Raw genomic sequence first — 25,951 nt, forward strand, 5'->3', positions numbered from 1 at the left:
CCAATAAAAAACATTCAATCTGTTTCTATAAAAACACTGGAAACGTGCATCAGCTGACAGCTGCGCTTTTCTTAGCCAATTGCGTTGCACACTCACATTCTCCAATGTGGAAACACAGTTGGGCCCTCCGATATCTGCCCCACAACAAGCCTGACTTCTCATGGGGTGAGCGTGAGTAGGAAGCTGTGCATGCGCTACATATGACAAACCACATTACTGTCTGGCTAGCAGACAGGCTTAGCTAGGCCATCCCGGGGCCTGCAGCCAGAGACGCTCTGCAGCTGAGTTACCATGCTTACTCAAATATTCATAACTGGATAATGAAAATATAAATAGTTTTCATGTGATACGCTAGAGGTTGGGGTAAACAAAACTGCAAGCTCCATCATCATGCATCACTGTGTCTGTGCTTTGAAGGCTGCCAGTTGGAGTAATGGGCAGGATTGTTTGCTCTGACACAGCAGGCATGATAAGCAATGACTCCCCTAAAGTTCTGCCAGTAATTTGGGTTTGATTATTTGGGTTTCATAGTGTGTCTCCACATCACAAAGTAATCACTGTCAATCTCGTCAGCTGCAAGTAGGCTGGGAAGCTGTTGAACACATTTTTTAAAGATTAATGAGCTCAAACGTTGCCCTTGTTTCTTCTTGTTTAGGTGAGTTGGAGGAGGCTGCCTGTGACATACGTCCCGTTCTCCCGAGTCTTCTTCTATACCATGAGCTCTGGCTCTGCCCAGGATGTGGCAGTCGAGCATTTCCTGCGTGACATAGAGAGGCGAAGCAAGCGGCTACACTGCGCTGTGATAGGCTGCGAGGAGGAGCGACCCCGCAGCGACATGAACCTGCTGTATCGTAAGAGCCGTTTGGACTGGAGGCAGAGGGACCAAGAGGGCAGTAAAAAGAGGTGAGAGGATCAGCTCACAGGAGCTCTGCATGTATAGGATTACATTAGGGTTCAGTTCACCGGGGATATAAACCTCTTAGCCAGCGTGAATGAGTTTAATTTCAAAATCTTAATTCCAAGCACAGTTCATGAAGCCAGAAGGGTTCGCGCCTTGGGCAAATTTGCATAGAAGGGCTTCATAATGAACTTAATATGTTCTGTAGATGAGATAAACTACTATAATGTAAGGCAAAATGTCAGAGGGCAAAACTGAAGAAAAATTTATCTGAGTACACGTGTGATTATTTTGTCTTGCATTGTGTATTTTCATCGGAGGGTCTTACCTTTAAGCTTCAGTGAGGCAGTTTGTTCTGAATACAGTACAGAACAGGAGGAGGAATGTGGGTCAGCTGCTCCTTTAACACTTGAAAATCCAGTTGTCCTGTGAAGTGAGAAGAATTCAAAAATGGAAGTTTGGTTGTATCAGTGAAGACAGAGGCGGTGTGTAGGTTGCCAAAAAGTTTATTTCAAGCACATACAAACTTTTCTATCAAAAGGAAGTGGATTAAGAAACCTCTTTATGGAATATTTAGTAACAACAGGAAGTGCAGGTCCAAAGCTCAGCCTGTCATCAATGGTGGGAAGCAAATACATTTACTCAAGTACTATACTTACATACATTTTTTATGTATTTTTACTTTACTTTAGTGTTTCCAATTTATGCCACTTAAAGGGTAACTCCGCCAATTTTCACATTAAAGTGTGTTTACAGGTCTTGGGGAGTTCTTCTCATCCAGAAAATTAGTATAAAGCCTTTTGTGACTCCAGAGGAAGCTGCATGTAATCTGATAAATAGCCATCAACCACTCAGTGGTTAAATTGCATTGTGGGTAATGGGGGTGCCAGGTTTGGCTTTTGACTCCTTTAACTGTTGGACCGGTTATGGACAATTAAACAAATGATGACAATTGATACAGTATTTCCAGAGATATCACCTTTTTATTCCACACATTCTTCTTTTTAAAAACTGTTGCCTACATTACCCACAATGCAGCCTACCCACTGAGTGATGTCACTGGAGGCAAATTATAAGATCACATGCAGTTTCCTCTGGAGCCACAAAAGGCTTTATACTACTATTACTATATTGAGAATTAAACCAGTGTTTCCCAACCTTTTTTACTTGTGACATCTATGAAAAAAGTTAGTTGGGGCTCTTTGTCATGTTTCAGATGTTCCACCAAATAATTAATTATCCTGTAAACTTTTTAGAGAGTTTCATTTAAATGACTAGTTGATGCCCAAATGCGTAGAATTATCCAATATTCCAAAAAAAGCTATAATTAGATACAATTTTTAAAAATGATTATAAACTTATATTTCATAACTTAGTTTTGTCCTATCCCATTAATCATCTCACAACCCATCTTATTTATCATGTGACCCTTTGGAGGGGGACTGACCCACAGGTTGGGAACCACTGGACTAAACTACCCGACAACAATTAACCAACCCTTGGTTAGGACTTTTGCATATAATGGAGACAGATGTGTTGGTACTTTTACATAAGTAATTTTACATAAGTAAAAGAATCTGAATACTTCCTCCACCACACCCTGCCAGCGCTGTTTCAGTAGGATTGAAGAGATGTTGTTAAACAGGGTGCAGTGTGTGTTCAGGGCTCTAATTTCTCCACCATTACACCACAGTTAGCTGCTGATGCATCAGCTCCAGCTTCTCTCTTTGGACGTCTTCCAGCAGAGGGGAAAAGTAATCATAATAAATCACAACGCAGACTAAGTGCTGGTCAATAATATTAATAATGATAATAAGGATAATAGCAATTAAGTCTTGGATAAACATTTAATGTGATTTTAGATTGAAATCTAATTTATTTAAACTGACATACGGAAAGAAACTCAAGCATTAAAAAAACTATTCATTATAGAGGTAATTCAGTCACTCTATAAAACAGGTGTCAGCAGCAATAAATCATCACAGTTTGGTGACAGTTTTTTGATGTGAAGTGTGTGCAAGCCCGTGATTTTGTGTATCTGAGCGAGTGTTTCAGGGACAGTGGAGAGATGTACTGTTCAAAAAGTGAGTCACCTATAATTCACCAAACTCCACACTGTGTACAGGCCTATTTGTGCCGCAGAGGAGAAGGAGAACATCAAAGACAACAATTCAGTTTGTTTAGAAGCACCGTCCGCTGCTTTCTGACTCACAGCAGTAATTGGAGGCACTCGTGTTGGCAGCAGAGATCAACGTCATGGCAGCTTCAAGCCAGTGGAGGTGTAGGGCAGCAAGTGGGACAGCGGGACATGATGAGCGATGAAAGCAGAGTCAGAGCAGCAGAGGTGAGAAGCAGGACATGACCAGTGATGATTACGAACAGGGCAGGGTCAGGGAGGAAACCGCACAGGGATGAAGGGGATGGAAACCAAACAGACTTCGAGGCAGGACCGACAGCGACAGCAGAGCTGCTGGGAGTGAGGCAGGGTGGAGGGACAGAGGAAGAGGTATGAAGGGCACCGGTAGACAGTTTGAGATCTCGAGGCCCTCAGGAGAGAAATCACATTTAAAAAGCAGAGACGGCTGTGGAGATACAGAATGGTAAATAGGTGAGTTTCAATATGAGTTTTTAAAAATAGAGACTGTTTTTTGTGGCGCTAACACAGGCAGACAGACTATTCCCAGTAGTGATGACTGGTGGCAGAAAACCCTGCTGCCAGCTGAGGTTTTTATTATTTCTTACAGAGAATTATGAGACCGGAGTGAATGGGCTGCCATGGGTGGAGCCTGGCACCTCCAGTGTATATAAAGATATATGGAGGACTGAAAAAGACCTGCAAATTAAAGCCGTTGAAAGCAGTTCAGTAACTGATATTCAGATTGACAATTTCAAAAAGAGGGTTAATAAAAGACAAATGAAAGAAATCATTACAAGTATGGAAATTGGAAAAGGATTAAGAATACAAATCAAAGTCAATCAATTAATTTTGAAAAAAGATCGTACAGCTAATTAAAGGTAAATAAATGTTGGAATCCACATGTAAACATAATTAAAAGAGGATTCATTCTTCAGTTTGCATTCACCAGTTTCTTTATTTACATTTCAACTCTGGTATCATTGACTTAAAGGTCTTCTTATGGCAACATTCTTGCTGTAAATATTTTCTTTTTTTAAAGGGCTGCACAATGAATCAAAATATTATCAAAATGCAATATGGCCAAGTGCAATATCCAAATTGCAAGAAGCTGTATTTTTTCATAAAGGTAAAATATGTGATAAAAACACAATGACTGTATAATGAAGTACTGTGGTGCTGCAGAGATGGTCAAATCTTGATGTCCAGATGTTTGTTTGGTACAGACCCAACAAATGTCTCATCATTATGATTTTAATAGTTTTTTTCGGTAAAAATACAAAAATTCCCACTTAACATGAATTATATCACAATCATAAAATCTGTCAAAATACTTGCAATTTGCTGCCCTATTTTTTTTAGAAGAATGTAATTTATCAATGTTTACAAATTGTTTTATGACAATTATTTAGTCTGTCTTGGTCCTCCATAGCTAATCAAGTCCAAAGCCAAGCAGGGAGGTTTGGAGAAACAACTTGCAGTCTGTTCGGGGTTTAAAAAGAGGTCATGTTGGCTTTACAGCGGTGAAGTGATGAGACGTATTTGCTGGGAAGGACACTGTGTCTGAGTTTTGTATTGGTATTTGAAAGGAAAGAACAATGCAGATATGGAAATGCGTAAACTGTGTCTTAAGATAGTTTCCAGAAGCGTGCTTACATTGAATTCATAAAAGAAAATAAATACATCTCAAATGAACTTTAATTGATGGAAACCTGCCTTATGATTTCCCCTATATTGCAAGCAAAAATGAGGATTTGGCCAAGAATAGGCATGGAGGAAAAGAGAAACTCTACTTTTTGGAAGACAAGATCACAGCTAGGGTAGATCGTTGCCAGGAAACATATATTATTTGGTGGATTAAATGGTGGGTTGACAAATAATGCCACATGCATCCCAAACTGCAGTAACCCTACATAGCCAGCAGGAAGATCACTTATGTGAAGTCTAGACTTCAGAAATAAGATAATTTCGATTTCAAACTTAAGGTCTTATAGTACTTATACATGGCTTTGCGCTTAAGTCACAGTTAACGCTATGAGACCGGCGTTGTTGTCTACAACCAAACTCGGCATCATTTAGGAATGATTTTATAACTTTTGAACCATAAGCCATAGCTCCTTTGCTTTATTTTTGCTCCCTGAAGCTGACAGTTGCGCTGTTCCAGCGAGACCTCTGATGCGACTCTTACAGCAGTTGAATCATCCAGCCAGGAATTCAGGTGTCTTTTGAGGGTCTTTGTACAGTGAATCCATAATAATAAATCCAATATACAGTGTCATCTGTCCTCTTGTCGGCGATTAGACCCAGCTAGCAAGGAGGCTAAAAGCCAGAGCTTTCCAATGAGCTATTCACTATAATCGTAGCTCTTTGAGAAGCTGAATAATCCAGCCTGGCAGTCGGGTGTCTATTGGGGGTCTCTGTACAGTAAATCCATAATGATATATCCAACATACAGTGTCATCAGCACACTTTTCGGTGATGAGAACCCACTGGCAAGGAGGCTAACAGCTAGAGGAACAAGGATGAGTTCACCCAAAAATGAAAAGTCAGTCATGATCTGTATTTTTCCAGGATATGGATACATTGTTTAATTGATCTGATTGGATAGCACTGTCTGAGTGTGATCATTAGTCATGTCGTTGCATGCTGTTAATATATAAACAATGTTGCTGTTCTAAAACAAGCTTGGGATTTAAAACAAAGAAGTAACATTTGTTCCATCAAATTTGTCCAAATTCAGATCAAGTCTAAACTTTATGCAATTGTAATCATTGACCTGATACCCTGAGTCACTGCTGAATTGCCTGCTATATATTTAGATAAACGGGGAGTCAATCCAAGATTCACATTCCTGTTTTGTCCCTTTTAAGCGTCCATCAAACCCACAGATGAGAGGTATTTCATCATTATTCAGAGCACTGCCAAAACCCATTCTACTGTAAAGTTCATTCAGTTATGGTATGAATAGAGAAGAACAGTCTTTGTCATATAAATAAAAAACCCCAAATTGAGGTAAAATCTAAACTTGAATTTCAGGCAGACAAAGACGAGTATTCATTGTGGAGATGTAGTCATGTATGTTGGTTGCTTAAAGGGCACCTACAACATGTGACTCACATGCTGGTGAACAGTACTACAATAATACTGTTAGAAAAATCAATAGTGCTTTCTTGCTTTGAGTCAAACCACCAGGCGGTTTGATTTTTTTATGTAATTTTCTTCCTGACTCTCCCAGATCCATTTAAAACCATGCTAGAGCCAACCCATAACTTAAGGCAATCAATTAAAGTGTCATGTCTTGTGTCAAATTTGTCAGTAAGGTCCAACAGAATGAGGGCAGCTGCGCACCCAACGTCAGCTGCTCAACCTTAACCCATCTCAGACTTTAACAAGAGATGACTTAACTGCTCTTATTTGCCCTTAAACCAGAATGCATGTTCCCAAAGATAATATTTTTTCACTGTTTAAACATAACCTACTCTTAAACTTTGCCCCACAAAGGTAAATTAGAAATAGGACGGTAGCTGCTAGGGGCAGAATTATCTAAACTGGATTTTTGCAGCAAAACCTTTATCACCACAGTCTTACAAGCTCTTGAGAATATCTGGCACTCTGAGGCAGAGGTGGTATTCAAGAGTCTGTCCAAAGATAAATATACCAAAGGTGTTGTTCAGAAGGCTACAGAGGAGCAGCGGGTGACCTCACATGGTTTGATTGGCAGCAGCAATGATGTGCAATCCTCCCTGCTTGTTTCTAGTGCTCGTTTCAATGAATATGGAACCTTCATCTGCTGCCAGTCTTGTGATTCTGAAGATATTAAAGACAAGATTTTATTACAGCACAAAGATTGTTTTTGTTCTCGAGTGTATGTGTGTCTCTGTATGCAGATAAGTAAGTTCCAGACTTGAACTTTGCACAAGAGGAGGAGAGGAAACTTCCTTGAACTATTTCTCATTGATTAACTCTGGTTGATTAATTGTTACTGATTAGGCTCTATTCATGAATAAAACAGCACATCAGATCATGTGAAGATGGATATTTGCACAGGAATCAGATCTTACAAGTAATTAACAAGAGCTTTTTATGTTGTCATGAATTATCAAGGCTCAGCTTCTTCAAATTATTATTCAAGCAGTGCACAAGAACCATGAAACACTAGGGAAAATGCAGAATTTGAGGAGTTGTCAGGCAGATGGATAGTCGACCCAAATGCAGAGGACCACAGTTTAACAACAACTCGGTTTATTAGAGAGGTGAAGGAACATACACCTGATGAAAAGTCCAAACAGAAGAAGCACTGAATCCACAGGATGGCAGGAAAGAGGCAAGGAAACAGCCCAGACAGGCAAGACAATTTGGTTTCAGAGGCTGGAAAGCAATGACACAAAGCAACAATCTGTCAACTGATTGGGGAAAGGGGGCTGGTATATGTACCGACAGGGCTGATGAGGGGAATAAACAGGTGAGCGGGTGAATGGTGGTACGTGTCCACAGGATCTACAGGGTCCACTGTGCCTCTTTATGCAATTTACGAGCGTCCAGCACAATGGAGTCAGGCTAACAGTTTCCCCGTTTTCAGTCTTACCTTCAGGAAGAGAAGCGTATTTCCCAAAATGTCAAACTACTGCTTTTAGTGCCCATTGCTATAAACTAGGCATAGAATGTAGAGTAGCAAGAAAGAGAAGCGAATAAAGGCTAAGAGTCCAGATACTCTCAGAGTCTTTGGTCTTGGCTTTCAGATGTCTAGAGCTTCTTCTGCCCTATAAGAAATGAGAAAAAAACAAACAGAGCACTTCAAGGAGCTGCTGAGCCTCTGTTCTGGGCTAAATTTGGCCCTGTAGTAACTATGTCGATTGTGAGGAGTCACAAGCGCATCTCCACAGACATTCAAGGGCACATACTTGTGCAGATGCAAGCATGTTCTGTTGCTATACCACACGCATAAAAACACATATACAGCCGCACACATCCGCTGCCTCGCACACAGTGATTTGACAAGGGAGCCAATAGGAGCCTCTGTGTTCCCAGTGTTGAGCGGCCTCTGCTCTGCTTCTGCTGCCTGCCATGTTGACTGCAAATTGTAAGCTCCAATTGTCTCCTTCTGTGCTTCACTGCCTCACGGGGGCCGCAACTGATCTAAAAGAGAGCGCTGCATGACCCGTAGTCATATGTCGCCATGATGAATCTTTTACACACCGAATAATCGTGCGTTTGAGTTATTTAATTACACACTCAGAAACACAATTTCTTGCAGCCTCAAATGTGTAGACACAGATGTGGATATCCAGATGTGCTCCCTGAGTCCCTGTGGCTGAGATATGATCAACACAAACGTGGAATAGGAATCACCCTGATGAAATGTGGATACTTACCTTATCGCTGCAGTGAATCCTCATATCTTTTTAATCCTTTTAATGGCTTTTTCCAACACAGATGTGATAGTTTACAGTATAGTAACTTCATAGTAGCCTTGTTGATGAAAAGTCTGTCGTACAGGGAAAGTAAGTCAACCCTATTCAATCGAAGTTAGCTTAAAGGCCAGGAGCTTGTCTTGTGTTGCTGTGGGGTGAAGCAACATAACACCCCTGGAGAGGGCATCACACCATTGCAGCACATATCTCTGAAGCAGAGGAGCAAGCAGAGGGTTATCAGAAGCAATTTTGTAAGGCTTTGGTGAACTCAGCAGGGCCCTCACAGTTTTATGTCAACAGCTTGGAAAGCTGACACTGATGCCTCACATGTGTTGTCTGAGTTTATTCTAATTTCCTGTTCATCATTTTAAAATAATTATTTCACCAAATTTGAGGGTCTGGGATGTATAAATACGATGCCTTCCAACATTAATTTTTCATATTTTCATATAACTTATTTTAATTTTTGTAAACTGCAAACAGGACCATAGAGTTCTGTGCATGCTAGTATCATTAGAGATAATAATAAGGATCTGGATCCAATAGCGTAAACAGAATAACATGTATAAAGTACATTTAACATGCCCAATGAGAATATAACAGATGAAATTCCAACTACTGTGCGGTTTCAGTTTGTAACACTTTGTTATTTTTTCTCTTTGACAGTTTTATTTATTGTTGTGGGAGCTCATATCATTGATGATTTTCAAAGAAAAAACTATCAAATACATGAAAATCACAACTGTTCCCATGGTAACGGATTAAAGGCTTCTGGCGATCATGAGAGCAGACTACAGATGTGGGTTGAGGATATAAAGATATAAAGAATAAGGGAATTCCAGCAGCACAGAGTACACACAGAGTGTTTCTGACAGGGGAATTGATTTCCTAATTGAATGTGTTTGAGGTGGAAGCAGATGTGGAGGAATTCAGATGGAAAGATATGCGAATGCGAACGATGGAGGAGCCTCCAGGGCTTTCACTTTTGCAGTGAAAAAACCCTGCAGGCATTTCTTTATTGCACAGGCCATGTTTGAAGAGCAAAGAGAGAGTGAGGGAAGAGGGAGGTCACTATAAAGGCTAGTACATGAATGTTTTGCGCTTAACTATGATTCCGTCATGCTTCATTATTTTCCTTCCCAACCCTGTTCCTGAACTGCAGCTCCACCCAAAACGACCCCTCAGCCACTGTTGGCAAAGTCAGAGATTTGGCTTCTTTCCGCCGGCACTTCCGAATGGGTTTCATGACCATGCCGGCCTCCCAGGACCTGTCCCCTCACTCCTGTGCCTCCGCCATGGCGCCACGCTCACAGTCCTGCCACGCTGTCGGCGCCGGAGATACGAGTCTGGAGAATGGAGATTACTCTGACACCCAGTCCCAACATGGTGGTCGCTGCCCGCCGGCCAAACCCAAACGTCACCCCAGCACACGCCTCAGCTCCTCATCCGCCGACAGCAGAGGACTTCCCGACACGCCGCCTCCTCAGTCCAGTCACTCACAGTCTAAACACTCAGAGAAGAAAAATGGTAAGAAATTTGTTCTCAGTTGCATAATCTACAGATTAAAATGATCTTTTTCTTGAACTGCATTTGTTCTCTTCGACAGCCATGAAGAAGTCTGACTCTGGAGAGATCGGATCAAAGAAGGTGCCTCCTTTAAAGCCCAAGAGAAGCCCCAGTACCCAGCTTTCCTTTGACCCTCTTCCTCCACGTGTGCCTCCCTCTGCCGCATCCTTGCCTTTCCAGGCAGCAGACTCTCAGATCCAGACAGGAGATGGGGAGGACGAGCCGGTCTATATAGAGATGGTGGGCCAAGTGTTCACCAGAGACAGCCAGACAGCCACCCCCCACCCTGTCACTCCTGTGGCCACCACGCCTGACTCTGACTCAGACCAGAGTGAGGCCATCTATGAGGAGATGAAATACCCACTGCAAGAGGACAGAGAGTCCCAGAGACACCTCCCCCCAAAACACGAGAAACTGAGAAACTCTAAACACTTTCACGTCACCCCTTCTTCCTCTAGCACCTCCTCCTCTCTGCCACGCCCCTCCTCTTCCTCGCCTTCCTACTCCAAACCCAAAGCTACTGTGTCGATTTCCCATTCGTCTCCTCTGCCTTCTTCCGCATCCTCCACCCCTGTCCCCCAGGTCCTCTCCGCCAGTCCACACACTCCACGAGCTCCTACTCCCTACCTGCTGCAGGGGAGTAAATCCGAGTCAGAGTCCAACACAAAGATCCCAGCCCCTTTCCCCAATCTTCTCCAGCATCGACCCCCGCTGCTGGCCTTCCCTCAGCCGGCAGCAGCCTCCAGTGGGGTAGGAGTGCAAAACAAGGGATCTTCTGCTAAAATGGGAACTCAAACATCCAGCGTGACAACTCAAGCCAGCACCTCCTCCTCGACTTCTTCTAATGTTCCTACGTCCCTGTCTGGCTCCAAGGAGTCATCAGGAGGAAGTGCATCCCAGCAGGACAAACACAGCAGAGATTCACAGTTATGTCCTGCTCCTGGACTGAGAGCCAGGAGCCACTCCACGCCTCTGCCCCCCTCCTCCAAATCCACCTCCCCTTTCTCCCATCACCACCACCACCCTCACCACCGCCCCTCGCACTACCACCACTATCGTAAGCCAGAGAGAGGAGACTCGCCTGTTCCGAACAAGAGCAGCTCTCAGACTTCCACGGTCCAGACGCAAACCTCGGGTACAGGAAAGGAAGGGAAGTCTGTGAGCTTCCTCTTGAAGTCTGATAAAGGAGAGAGGGATAAGGATAGGGACAGGGACAGAGACAGAGACAGAGACAGAGACAAAGACAGGGATAAGGACAGGGACCGAGATAGAGAAAGGGATAGGGATAGAGGTAGAGACAGGGACAGGGAGAGAGACAAAGAGAAGGACAAGGACAGAGATAGAGATAGAGATAGAGACAGGGACAGGGACAGGGACCGGGACAGTGACAGACATAGGGATAAGGACAGGGACAGGGACAGAGAAAGAGACAGGGACAGGGACAGGGAAAGAGATCGGGACAGGGAAAGAGATCGAGACAGGGAAAGAGATCGGGACCGAGACAGAGAAAGAGATAGGGACCGAGACAGAGAAAGAGATAGGGACAGGGATGGAGGGCCGTACTCCTTACAGTTGGATCACCTTCCCTCCACATCTCAAAGCAGCACCAGCTCAACCCCCACGCCATTATCCTCGTCCCAGCGTCCTCATTCTCGTCCCCATCTCCGCTCTCACACTCCACACGGCCTGCCGGCATATAAACCTCCCTCCTCGGACAGCCCCTTGCTGTGGACCTACCCCTCCGGTGGTTTCCGGAGACCGCCAGCTTACGAGAGCCTGAGAGGAAGCTCTCATACGCCATCTCTGCAACAGCCCTCGAGTCTCACCGGCGTAGAAGGGGCATCCAAGAGTAATGGAGGGTCTGCTGCGTCCCTCCAGTCCAAAGTTGGCTTCATGCCCTGGGATAGCAGTGCCAGCTTAGCTGCAGATGAGGGATCTTACTGGCCTATGCAGAGGAAATTGTCCTTCAGTCATGGGAGCAGAGAGACAGAGAGTAAGTCAGAGGTCATTTTGAATACAAAGTGCAAACTCTTTTAAGTAAAATATGCTTTAAAATATTCATTCTGTTCCTTCTCCTGTCTCAGAGGACGAAGGGCGTGCGTGGAATGGCAGTGCTGACGCTCTGTTAAGGATGGATAAGGAGGACCTCGGCATGGGGTCACGAGGAGGCCACTCAGGCATCCCAGTCCACTTCAGCAGTGCCAGCAGCAGGGCGCATAGTGAGTCGTTGGCCGGTGTGGATAGCCCGGGTTTCAGAGCCCTGCCCAGAGTTGGTCTGCCTCTTCCCTGCCAGACCTTCCCTGCCTGTCGCAATGGAGGTAGGCAAACACTTAGTGTTCATAACCACAGCATCCTATTTAGAAAGGAACCATAGCATTGCATTCACACGGGGATCCTTCTGCTGGCTCTGCTGTTGTATCTTAAATATGGAGAGCTTACTTTTTTATTTTGCCCTTGTTTGACTTCATATGTGACTGTAAACCCAAGTTAGTGAAAAGATAGTTACCTGCATTAAAGTTCCTATTCAGCTCTGGTGAAAAATCAAACCAGCAGAGACGACCTCCATTACATCCTTTCTACTGAAACTAGCCTCGAAGCTCTTTGTCTCTTTGTCAGTCTCTTTGCATGGACGCTCAGGGCCTTTCCCCAGAAACACAGAGACACAGCTTACCTTGAGAATGTGCAATACTTTCCTTGAAGCAGAGCCAGTAACAGAAGGTGCACATAAGCCCTGGTCCCATTTTGTGATGTTTACAATGAACATCGTGACCAACCTGGTTGTATAACACTTTATAATTGAATTTAGTTAAGCTAAGTACATATACAGACAGGGTGCAGTTTATAACATGATATTAGGAGTGCAAGCCCCACCAATGCTAAACAGTTAGACTTAATTTCACTCACTTCAGTCACTTCAGTGTTAAACTTATTTTTTAACTGTGCAAATACTTCTTTAGAAAATCGAATGAAGATCTTACTCTGGTTAAGTCTGGATAAAGTAATTGTTGCATAGTGGAAGCTACAGATTGGGATTGCTACCTAAATTATATTACGTGTTCCAGTCAGTAAATTTTATTTAAATCTGGTTACAAGATATAAGATATCTAGCTGACAGACAAACAGACAAAGACCAGATCTCTAAGTATACCTTATTATTGATAAAATGTGTTTCTTCAACATCCACTGTTCATAAGAATAAGCTTATTTCATAATTATCTTGTAGGTTAAAATATAATGAGCACATAATGTACAAAAGCTCTTCTCGACTCACATGAGTGTTACTCTGTGTGTTAAAATGAAAAGTTCTGCTCTCATTAGCAGGCACACAGTGTAATGTTTGTTTCCTTCCAGAAGTGGGGCGGCTGGGCCGCTCCTCCTCTGCTGCTGGAGTGAGACAGGTGGGTGGAGGAGATGTCCAGAGACAGAGCAGCCTACCAGCACGAGAAGCCCTGAATCAGGTGAATAACTAACACTCAGCCTCATAACTATAGACTCTATTAACTTCATTCATGGATGATTTGGGAGTGAACATTAATATTGTTCTCATTATTACTTCCCCTTCTGCTAGAGACAGTGCTCCAGCACGTCTATTTATAGCTGCTAGATATGCCCACTGAGCAGAATAAGGTTCTGGCCTGCCTCAAAAGAATAAGAGCCACAAAGGTGTATGACGTAGGCTAATATGTAATCAGGAAATGAGACAGAATAGTGGATGAGGGAACATGCTGTTCTGTGTTTTGGAGTGATGAGCTGCAGTCTTCTAGCAGCACATTTTGCCCAGATTCTGGCTGCATAGCAAGTGCTGACGCAGTTTGAGTGTGCTGCAGAGACTGTCTTCATGCGGCTGGTTGACCCTCCCTCAACCTGTAATACATGAAGCAGCGCTGCATCCTGGTGGCTGTCCACAAGAACTACAGTTTTATTCAACATGTGCTGTCTCTGCTGAGCACTGCAGTGATCGTGCAGGTTATTTAAATTGTATCATAAACACTGCATAAATTCACTGACTTCCCTTTTTCCACTTTGTTCAGCTGCATGGTCTGGCCCAGTCTCAAGCGCCCTGCAGTCCCAGCAGTCCCAGCGTGTCCCGGCAGCAGCAGCAGCTTCAGCTCCACCAGCAGCAGCTACAGCTAAAGCAGCAGCTGCAGCAGCTCCAGCAACAGCACCACCTGCAGTTGCAGTTCCAGCAGCTTGCCCAGCTGGCACAGGGACAGCCTCCTGTCAGCGGGGGCACCACCCCGTCCGCAACGCAGACCCAGAGAGACGGCAAGCTGCTGGAAGTCATTGAGCGTAAACGCTGCCTGTGCAAAGAGATCAAGGCCCACAGGCGCCCTGACAAAAGCCTGTGCAAGCAGGACAGCATGCCCATCCTCCCTAGCTGGAGACGGACACCTGAGCCTCGTAAGACTGGCACGCCACCCTGCCAAAGGCCGCAGGCCGTGGTGTGGGACACGGCTATCTGAGGTGGAAAGACAGGCTAGCAAGTACCGCACTGAAGAGAGAATGAACACACAGGGGAGCTGGAGATGGTTGGACAATAAATAAGAAGGTTCAGTAGAGTGAAATGTGCTCTACTTGTGTGATAAACTGATTTGAGAACAGTAAAGAAGGTTATTGAGGACTGAACTTGTTTGGGAAAAACAAAAAAAGAAGTGAAGAAGAGGGAATGTTACAATCAGACTAAATTAATCTCTCACCTGGGTGATTTGTACTTGCTCTGTACTACGTCCTTTTTGATGTGTTCTAATTGCCAATGATCTTTTGCCACAAAAACACCAGTATTATTGCCACAAAACGAAGACAATAATAATGGGTGGGATGTTTTCTGAGATTGGTGTTGCCAAATTTCCTCCTGACTACTTGAGACATAAAAACAGAACCATGTATTTTCTCCAACACACAGTTGTCCAACGCGTAGAAACTACTCTGAAGGCGAGGCTCATTGATAAGTTATCGAAGTGTTTCTTGAAATCGTGAATGCATATGAGATGTCTTGGTATCAATAGATTGTCATTGTGGATGCAAATAATCATCACTGAGGAGTTAAAGCTACCTACTGTATCTGTTTGCATATTTGTAATGTAAATCTATTTACTTTCTCAAAGTTTCTGCAGTTTTATAGCAATATGCTCCCAAATGGCGGAGCAACATAATTAAAACTTGTGTCAACTAGCCTAACATACATATCTAAGACTTGAATAAGTCATATTTACTGTGTCATTCTCTGCATGTCACGATAGACATACAGTATTGTAAAAGAATATGTGTAGAGATGATCATGTCCGACTTTTACATACAGCAGATCTTCACTATGATAACACGTGGTTGTACAAAAAGATGAATATATCGCTTCGGGGCGGGGGGAGGGGGTGTCATTAGTAAAGGTGGTGTGACAGATCCAGCCAAATATAGATACAGATCAATGGTACAAAAAGACTTCATCACTCATGCTTATCCACAGTTGCACATTAGTGATTGTTCCACCACACAGAAAAACAAGCACTGACACCCATCAACACAGACTGTACAATATGGTGCAACTGATAAGACTGTGAGTATTGATCACCTCAAACAGAATGCTGGAACAATCTGCACAAAAACATGGTATATGCTTAGGAGAAATTAAACCCTAATGTACTGTAAATAGATATGTACAACTGTATTGAAAATGTAGCAATTATTTCCATTTTCATACTTGTAATCAATACATATTATGTAGCATATACTGTATAAAACATAACTTTGTTCACTTGTTTTTTCTAAAAGAATTAAGTACTTTATCTGCTGCAGCCAGTCCATGCATTACTTATAGTTCTACTAATAAATGGTAAGCCCTCTAAAGAAAGGCACAGTCCAACAGTTGTTTATTTAAATTTATGCAAGACTCCCTTTAAGCTGTGTTAATCGTTTTATTTATGCCTTTCTTTTGTTTTCTACATTCATTTTGATTTCATGTACAGATTTCAACAGCTCGTCGTCTTGACATTTTGAATACTTTGCTGCTATCCTGAACTACTGGTGTTGTTCATTCAACTACATGACAAACATTATTAATATAGTGGTTATTGTTACATATTTGTTTTCTTTCTGAAAGCCACGTGAAATGAAGTTTGTACCTTGAAGAGTGAGCCCTTCTGTAATAGTATTATAAGGCACTTGAATGTCTCTTGGTTGTTGTTGTTTTTATGATAGTTAGCACCAAGCTGTACAGTACAGTACACTCAGTGAAAAGAAGACTTATCTTAAATGTTTGAGAGTCACTGCTTGGCCTTTTTTTTGTTTTTGTTTTTTAAGCTCCACCTGCTCGTGTTTGGGGGATGAAGTTTTTTCGAGCTCACTGAGTCCATTTTCAAACAAACACAGATCAGGGTGAAGGAAATGGGCAAGTGCAATGCATGCAGAGATTCCTTACACTGAAAAATGTTCCAATGATACTGACTATCGTGCCCAGTTTTAATTTCAGATACCGAGTCATCACCTTATTCCTTTCACAGACTGATGTGGAACCCTAGGTATCATTTCCAAACTAGTTTACAGAAGCTGTTGGTTTTGTGTGTCTTCTGAAACAGTGGCCATTATATGAGTGCCATACTATATTGATATGGTAAGATACGGTGTACCTTGGAAATCACTGTAGTGCTATATTTGCATTGATATTGTCATTAAAAATAAATTTTATATAATGAACTTTACACAACAAACAGAGCTGTTGCATCTTTTCATGCCTCCTGTGGTTTTACAGAGGAGGTGGTGGGGAAGTGGACATCATGTTCCCTCTGCACTTCTGCAGCAGGTGTTGCAGCACCCTCAGTGTCCATGTGAGGGCGATAGCTTCACTCCACACTGCTGCTGCTGCTGCTGCAGCTGGTGTGGCTTCATGCAGGATAATACAGTCACTGCTTCAACCTGCATAAAGACTCAGATTGTCCATCATACTTTATCCAACATTCGTAGTTAGGGTTGGGTTAGGGTTACTTTATCCAGCATTCATAGTCAGGGTTAGGTAAGGGGACGTATTGCCCAACACCTGAGGGTGCAAAGGCACAGGTAATCTGTTTAGTCATCCTCATGTAGATAGCCTACAAAAAAGGCAGAAGAGCAGAGTAAAAAGATGTGAAGACAAAGACAAGATCAAATGGGGTGGGGGTGCTTTGGTTAGGTTTTAGGCACAGGTCGACTGGTTAAGGTAAGTATAGGTGTGGTGGGAGAGGGTATATGTTATTATCATGTGGTTGTAATGGTGATAGGTTTCAAATATGAGATGTTTAGACTGTACAGGTTAGATCAGTAAAATAGAGATGTATGAATTGGTTAGGGTTAGGTGTGTGGTTGGTAAGGTCAGGGTTAGGGTTACTTTATCCAGAAATCATCGTCAGGGTTAGGGTTAGTTATTATTCGGGGGAAAAAGCTCGGATGAATGATGAACAAATGGGATCCTAACAGCAACCACCATAAGCCATCTTTAGCTGAATGTTTTGTTATCTGTAGCTTCAAATATTCAACCAATGCTGAACTGTAATATTGGCTAGATTATGCACATACAGTATTTGTCTCACAATTTCCCAATTATGAGTAAAACAAAATCACTTGAAAATACAACATACTGAGGTGAAAGTGTCACACTCATTTAATGTGGCTGAAAGAAAGAAAATATATAATCAAATCACAAAACATGACACAAAAATAATGACGCCCCTGTGCGCTTATACTCTGAATACGATGTAGATTTTACAGACGGATCATTGAACGCAACAACGGGGACAACTATCCATCACTGACACTTGAGAGAGTCCTCTAGGAACATCAGAGGGATATTAATTGGTTTGTCTTGGTGACGATCCGGTGCCTGAGAGCCAATAAAACGATGCCCTCAGCCAGCACGCGATTCGCCACGAGGGCTGTCTCTCACGCGTCGCGAGGGAGGATGCGGCGCAGATGATTGGAGGAGAAGGAGGAGGAGGAGGAGGAGGAGGGAGCATCTCTGCCAGGGGGGGATGTTGGATGGATGAGGATGTGGTGGTGGAGGAGGGAGGGGGGGTGCATGCAGAGAGAGGCGGAGGGAGTGCTTTACCGCAGTATCACTAGATTTCTGCACCACTCATCAAAACTCTGCGGCATGCAGACAAGAGCTTGGGGGGAGGGCACTTTACTAGGTCCGAGCTGAGTGTAGGGTCGCTGCCTCTTACTGTTACTGTCCGCTCTGCAGTTATCAGACAGGCTGCAGTGGTGTTTTAAACTTTATATATTCATCTGAGTGTTGAATTGCCTATCTTCTTCTTCTTCTTCTTCACATATCCACGAAGGTACAGTAGCTCTCTCTCTCCCTCTCTCTCTCTCTCTCTCTCCCTCCCTCTCTCTCTCTCTCTCTCTCTCTCTCTCTCTCTCTCTGCTGTCTGGCTAATTGTTTCAGTCTCCGGTGCGTGTTTGCTTTATCAGAGGCGTCGGGGTCCCACCTTGTATGACAAAATGGCAAAGGATGGAGAAAAAGGCGAATGGAAGGAATATATATGGAACCCGAGGACGAGGGAGTTTCTGGGCAGGACGGCGAGCAGCTGGGGTGAGTACTGTAGTAGTGTCCAGCTACAGCAATGCAGCAAACCCCCGGTCCCTGGGCTCTGTAACAGGTCTCTGTCATAGTCTGCACGAAAGGTGCTCCAAGAGAGGGATGAGTGTGTGTGTGTGTGTGTGTGTGTGTGTGTGTGTGTGATATGTGATGTGAATGTACGTTGATTGAGATCTTTCCCGTCAGTGTTCAGGTGATGAGATGTCATCTCTATTACCTGGAACCTGAATGCGGCAGCGCTCCTGTACTGTAGAAACCGGCCTGGGAAGAAAATGAAAAAAAAAAAAGAAAATGAAAAAAAAAAATCCTCCTCCTGCCTTCTATCTTTATTTATTTATTAATTTATGGCACAGCTTTCCTTGCGCAGTGCGCTCAACATAAGGGTGGAGGCATATGGTCTTATTTTACATCTGAATTAGGCAGATTACTGCAGCAGTGCTGAGACAGTGTCCACTCAAAGTGCATATCATCAGCCTCCTGTCTGTGCGGTGCTGTAGTTAGCTGGAACATGAATTCTGCTGCAGAGGAGACTTTTTTTTGCAGGCAGGGCTGAAGGGCTGCTGAAGTTAAGCAGAAATAGGTTTGTCCGCCTGCAGCTTTATTTAATGAGGTTCTACATGATGTCATTCATTTTCAGGCATTTCCCCCCACCCCCCAGGAGATTTTGAAGGAAGATCCAATCCCAGCCTCTCTGTAACGTACCATAACTGTTTTCTGCCAGATAACCAGCCTGCAACTATTTCAAAGATTCATGAAATGATAGGGCGCATATGGCTCTGTTCTAATGACATTGGAGCGCTTTAATCTGGGTAAAGCCGGGAGCCAAATGCTATTTGTATCACCTCCAACCCGGCCCCTCCCAGTGAGTGTAAATCACTGAGGGCTTTAATCCTAATCTAATGACTTCATTGGCTGTTGGGGAAGGTATCAATTCAGGAAGTAGAATCACTTTCAGGAACTTTGATTATTTTTTATCTTTTCTCCTCTCCTCTCCTCTCTCAGTGGGAACAGTGTGTCTGGTTGGAATAATGTTGAAATTGATTCTTCTTGCAGTGCTTTTCTTGTGATTATCCTTCATGAATGGCCATTACTATTAATGCAGAGCTGGGAATCATTGACTGTAGCTTCCTTTGCTGGAATCCGCCCGCAGTGTACGACTTAATCCAGCTCAGTGCGTCCCAGGTGCTTTAAGGTCTGGTGGCCTTTTTAAGCTGTGCTCTCTAAGGCTTGTTAATTAGGCTATTTTTGTAGTTTGTCACTACATGTAGGTCTGCTAAACTTGGCATTTCACCTTCGCACTTTCTCATTCTCCGAATGACACACACACTCTATGCATTAGCTTCCAGTTGTCTGAGTGTGTGGCTCTACCTAAAGCCCATGCATCCATTTTCTATATCTACTTATCTCTACATGCACTGAGAAAACAGCCCAGTCGGGGGTCCAGTCTCTTTAAAAAGCAAATTTGTTGTTCACACTTATAATTACGCAGTATAATGTACGTTCAGAGCATCAGATCAAAGGCTCCTTTGAGGATGAAACACAGAACACGTCTGCTTTGTGTAAAGAGCTGTAATGATATTGAAATAGCCTTGATAAAGTAGAGCAGTCCTGCAATTTTGATGTTACATTGCCACCAGCTGACACCAGGCAAACATGGTCAAACAACTACCTCTATTTAAAATAGGGCTAATTAAGTGTTCTGCACCTCCCACTTCCAAAAAACAACAAAGGGCTCTTACAGAATAGAGCCTCAAAGGGCCTCAACAACACCGTGATGCTGGTTTCGCTGTAAGAGTTCAGACCATATACAAGATAATAAATGGTTGGATTAAAAGAACCACAGCCCGCAGCTATTAATTCTTCCTCCAGAGCATTTCATTTTCTAGAGGTCTGTTTGATCACCAATTTACAAAGCAATTGAGCGGCATGTCCTCCTAATTAATTCTGAAAGAAAAGAGACACCTCCTGCCATTATTTCTGAAGCTAGAACAGGATGCCGGACCAGCCCGCACCGGCCTTTTGTTCTTCGCTTTCAGCCACCGTCTGCAAACAAAACCAGGGTGAAAGAGAGATGCTCCACTGTCCATCATCAGCGCGGCCAGAGAGGGCAGACTGTAAACCTAACACCCTCTTTGCCAGGGGGGAAGCCACCCTGCCCGCCTGCACGCTCGACCCTGCATGCACGTGTGATCATCCAGTCTCCCCTGGGTGGTGTCATATTTGCGGTTAACGCAACACCCCCTCTGGATGACAGAGAAAAACACTTAAACATTTTGTTTTGTCGCATCTCATCTCTGATGCCTCCCTTGCTGTAGTGCCTCCGGCTTGGTCCGGGGCCCGGAGAGCTGACTCTGTATATATTTAATGACTCAGCTTGGGTCTTTTCCATGCGACAGACGGGATGCTCTCTGCCATCTCACTCAACCATTCATTCAATTCACCTTGGATTACAATAATTCTAGGAACAGTTGGATGAGGAAAAAATAATGCACGCACACAGAAAAGCTCTAAATCATCGAGATGCCCCTTTCTAATTACCCCCTCTGGAGCAGCTTCCCCTTGACATTTTGTTATGGATTCCTGTAAGCCTGGCCGTGTGGGGAGGCAGATGCAGCGCTGACAGGGCGAAGGAGCTCCACGCTGGGGGCCATCCAGCAGAGGCACAGGGTCAGGGCACTCAGTTGCTACCCAGTGCTGGCCTCAGGTGTTGATGCTTGAAATGAGGGATGTGTCACTGAAAATGCTATTTATGTTTTTCCTGCTCTCTATGTAGACGGGAATGGCTGAGAACAAACAGCTGCTTCAAAACGATTTGATATTTCCGAGCAGGAAACAGCACATCATTGTGTAGTTGGGTTGACTGATACTCTTTCATTGAAGGTTATTTGTTGCTGTTAATTGCGCGAAAGTTCCAGCTTCTCAAATGCCAATGTTTCCCGGTTTTGTGATTCATATTTTAGAAATGTTCTATCTTTTGAGTTTGGACTTTTGATTGGACAGAACAAGCAATCAGGCGATGGAGAGTTGTGATGTCAAAATATTAATATCAATATATTAGAAATAATCACAACAAACTAATAAGTAGATGTGGCTACATTATCACTATGGTCTTGTTACACTGTTAGGAATAGTCCTCGTCTATGATGGCCTGTAATCTCCTGACCCTGTGGCCCAGTCTCCAGGGGGTTCTTGTTCTTCCTCCTCCTATATCCCTCTCTGTCATCGTTCCTCCCCCCTCTATACTCAAAATGGTCAGAGACGGGCCATTCAATCCTGGTCTAATTCAAACGCTTTCATGCCTGGGGACTGACCATGGTCCCGTCTGAGTCATGAGTACGAGAATGTGGGAAAGCAAGCATACAGTTCCTGTTTTGGCTATGAAGTGATAAAAATAACCCCATTTTAGATCATAATTTATCGTATTTTAAGCATCTAAAGGACGTTCATGTGTGAGTGAGAAAAAAGAGGCAGATGTTGCAGTCCTAGTTTAATGAGGATTAACTGGCCTCCTGGTCGGAAATGTTTGGTCGGAAAGTGTCCACACAGACACAACACAACACAGCCGCAGCATTTTATTAAAACCGAGCCATTATCAATTCAAATGCATGATTGTTCATGATTCAAAATGTGTTTGCGCATTACGGTAATTATGAAATGGGCTGCACTTACTTAAAGTTGCAGCTATTAGTCTAATGCAGCCTTCATGCATAAATCAGAAAGTCGCAGGATACAGCAATCATCGCAAAGAAATAAATGGGCCAAAATGTCGCGTGTGTTGTTTTGTTTTCCTACAATACGCTATGAAACAGTAGAGGCTGGGCGGTACGTGGCTCATGACTCTTTCAAGCAAGTAACCTGTTAACACAGGCAATATTACATTATGTTTAGACACTAACAGAGCTGAGTAAGTCTCCACAAATTCATATTACTGGTGTAATTTCCTTATATCCATGCTGATCACATCTCATCATAAGGGAAGGGGTGTTGCTTCATAGTGCGTCTTTGGCATTAGGATGTGGAAATAACAACAAAGAAAGGTTCAATTTCCAAAATATGTTGTTGCAATACATTGACATTTTGATCTTAGATAATTATGCTAGTTACTAAAAAAGCCAGAGATATGGAGTTGAACTGAATTTAATTGAATTATTTCTACGCTACAGATATAAATACAGATTACAAACCCATAGTATGTTAATATTTGAGGGAGTTCATCATAGTTTCGTAATTGTATTTCATCCAAAGTAACATTTATAAAAATCAAACCATTAGCATGGACAATAGTTAGTGTAGCTGTAACTAGCTACCAACTAGCCACATTGGTGTAGTCAGATATTACTTCAAAAACATGTCGTATATTCTGATCAGCATGCTAAACATGCTTTGCAACACAATGCACAGACGTCATAACGTCAAAACTGTTATTCTTCACATTCGGTTGATGATTTTACTAAAGTTTTGAATGTTTTCAACCGGAATTCTTACATGTTGCACCTTTAAACTGAATAATTTAATCTAATAATTCTGTGACAGTGCTCAATTTCTCACTGAGTTTGCATACAGTTCATACAATTCTTCTTTCTCTTTCTGTCTGCAGGTCTTATTCTTCTCTTCTATTTAGTTTTCTACATCTTCCTGGCTGGCTTGTTTACCCTCACCATGTATGTCATGCTGCAGACCTTGGATGACCACAAACCAACCTGGCAGGACCGGCTCTCTACACCAGGTGCAGTAACTAATGACACAAAGTGCTTTGACGACAGCTCACGGCCTGTGCCTCAGTGTCTTGACCTCTGCTGTCCCTCTGTCACTCACAGGCATGGTGATTAGACCCAAAGCAGATGAGACCTTTGAGATTGTCTACAACATCCACAACACTGAGAGCTGGGACATGTACGCTCAGGCCCTGGACAAGTTCCTGGCACGTAAGTCTGACTCTCTCGTACTCAAAAAAAGCTTACTGCTGTGGATTATCCAACCATCCAGACTGAATTGTTTTTTTTTTTACCTAATAAGAGATAATTCCTTTAAGTCAGTGGGTAGCAAATTGCCTGGGGTTTCAGTTGAGTCATAAGCCCTTAGATACAAACTAAACCCCAACCCGGTCTCACCCTCTCTCCCTGCAGCCTACAACAACAGCGTACAGGCCCAGAAAAATGACGAGTGCACCCCAGACAAGCACTTCCTGCAGGAGGACAGCGGCGACGTCAAGAACAACCCAAAGCGCTCCTGTCAGTTCAACCGCACCTTTCTGGAGGATTGCTCTGGCATCAATGACCGTTACTATGGATACCAGGAGGGCAAGCCGTGCATCATCATCAAGCTGAATCGGGTATGAAAGAGGGAAAGGGAAAGGGATGCTGTTGCTAGGAGACATGGAGTGACTGAGAAAATGAAACTGGTTGGGAATGAGGAAAATATTATCCCAGTCGAGGAAATAAAGTATCAAGATTATATCAGTTATCATTGATTTCCTACCATTTTAAACATGATTTCCAATCCCTCTTGCATAAGCGTGGCTGAAGTAAGAGTGAATTTCTATCTCCCCAGGTGATTGGGATGCTGCCAGGAACGAATGGACAAGCTCCGTTTGTCACCTGTGGTGCAAAGGTAATCCCCTTTTCTTTCACAATGAAAGGCTTAACGCAACAATTTGTATTTCAGCCCATTCATAGCTATTGTCCCTCACTCTCATCTGCAATATGCCACCTATCACTCACCTCCATTCCCATTTCATGTCTGTGCTTATATTCTTTCAACTTCTCATATCTGTATCGCATGCCGCATGTCATTTACACCACTTGTCTTTGTTACTCGTCTCCTTTTTTTCCCCCCCATTGTGTTCCATTAATGTGTCCACTCTCAGAGATACAGAGTTGGCAAAGATGAATGGGTAAGAACGGGTCAGGGTCTGTCTTTTTAGGCTTTAGATTATGTTTAAACATGCAAAGTCGTAGTGTAGATTGTAGTTGTGTGTATATATATATATATGTGTGTGTGTAAGATGAGGTGTTTTGCTTAGGCTGCTGGGGTAGAGTGTAGGCATGAGATTTAGAGAAAAGAGATTAATCCTCTTCTACATATATGAAGTGATCTCTGACGAAGCTGTCTCACCCCCTCAGAGAGAAGATACTGACAAAATTGGAGAATTGATGTTTTTCCCTCCAAATGGCACTTTCAACCTCATGTACTACCCGTACTATGGCAAGAAAGCTCAGGTAAGACTATGTCTTAAAGGAGACATGTTATGCTCATTTTCAGGTTCATAATTTAATTTTGGGTTACTTCTAGAATAGGTTTATATGTTGTAATGCTCAAAAAACACATCAGTTTACTGCAGCACTGTATTCCCCCTCTGTCTGAAACACTCCTATCTCTTTAAGGCCCGTCTCTCGAATACCCAGTCTAGTCTGATTGGTCAGCTCACACACACCTGAGCCAGCACTGCTAACAACAACAGAGCAGTTTCCCTAAATTTGTTCTTAGGTGCCGAACTAGCAGCTTGGCAAAAATTATACAAATGTGTGACATGTTGATGTAGTGTGATGTCACAAAGTCACGGAATTAGAGGCGGGACTACTGACGAGGTGTTTCAGGAGCAGTGTTTTCTGTGGGAGAGAGGAGCTTCAGTAGACTTTTTAATTTTCAAGATCTTTTACATGCACAATAATCTATATAAAACACTGAAAGAAAGGAAAAAAGATGAATAATAGGTCTCCTTTAAATCCAAATATATGAGATAATTTGGTAAACATGGCTGTTAATAACAGCAGTTTATGTATAGCAGTTTGTGTAATGCATCTGCAGTTTATTAAATATGCATTAGACAGAATGCATTGGCTCCTGTGTTTAAAGATGTCCCTGGGTCTGTTCTCGCAGGTGAACTACTCTCAGCCATTGGTTGCCGTCAAGTTCCTTAACATAACTACCAATCAGGATGTCAACATCGAGTGCAAGATCAACGCCAACAACATTCCCATCGGAAGCGAGAGGGACAAGTTTGCCGGACGAGTGTCTTTCAAGCTGAGGATCAACACTAACCCTAACTAGGTTGACCCTCTTCCCTCTCCTGAAAACTCCATTCTCCGCAACATTGCACATACACAGAAACAAATCTCAGTATTCACACCCTTTGTACGATTTGTTTACAACCCCCGGATTTTTGGGGAAAACGTTAGTCTAGCCGTGTGACGAGACGAGGCGAGAACAAAAGGGTGGTAATCCTGTCATTATTTCTGTCTGTGAGCTTTGGGACAAATTCTTTTCTGTAAATTAGTTTGAGGTGACGTCTATTTATACTGCATGATGACAAACTAGGGGATGTAAAAGGATGTGAACATGTGTTTTCAGAGATTGCAAGGATCAGCAACATTACCACG

The 25,951-nt window shown here is 43.1% G+C and overlaps 2 protein-coding genes across 2 annotated transcripts; both read left to right on the plus strand.

The window, feature by feature from the left end:
- Positions 1 to 715: 715 nt before the first annotated feature.
- Positions 716 to 14,472, plus strand: LOC141007744 (neuronal tyrosine-phosphorylated phosphoinositide-3-kinase adapter 1). The gene is made up of 7 exons (XM_073480140.1): positions 716 to 903; positions 9,606 to 9,970; positions 10,050 to 11,300; positions 11,481 to 12,002; positions 12,094 to 12,327; positions 13,361 to 13,467; positions 14,041 to 14,472. The coding sequence occupies exons 1-7, from the start codon at positions 716 to 718 to the stop codon at positions 14,470 to 14,472; spliced, it is 3,099 nt and encodes a 1,032-aa protein (XP_073336241.1).
- A 4,003-nt stretch (positions 14,473 to 18,475) lies between these two features.
- On the plus strand, positions 18,476 to 25,622 carry atp1b2b (ATPase Na+/K+ transporting subunit beta 2b). The gene is made up of 8 exons (XM_073479849.1): positions 18,476 to 18,566; positions 23,170 to 23,298; positions 23,390 to 23,497; positions 23,699 to 23,904; positions 24,123 to 24,182; positions 24,439 to 24,465; positions 24,695 to 24,790; positions 25,452 to 25,622. The coding sequence occupies exons 1-8, from the start codon at positions 18,476 to 18,478 to the stop codon at positions 25,620 to 25,622; spliced, it is 888 nt and encodes a 295-aa protein (XP_073335950.1).
- Positions 25,623 to 25,951: the final 329 nt, after the last annotated feature.

Source organism: Pagrus major, chromosome 13 (assembly GCF_040436345.1).
Source record: "Pagrus major chromosome 13, Pma_NU_1.0".
NCBI classification, from domain to species: domain Eukaryota; kingdom Metazoa; phylum Chordata; class Actinopteri; order Spariformes; family Sparidae; genus Pagrus; species Pagrus major.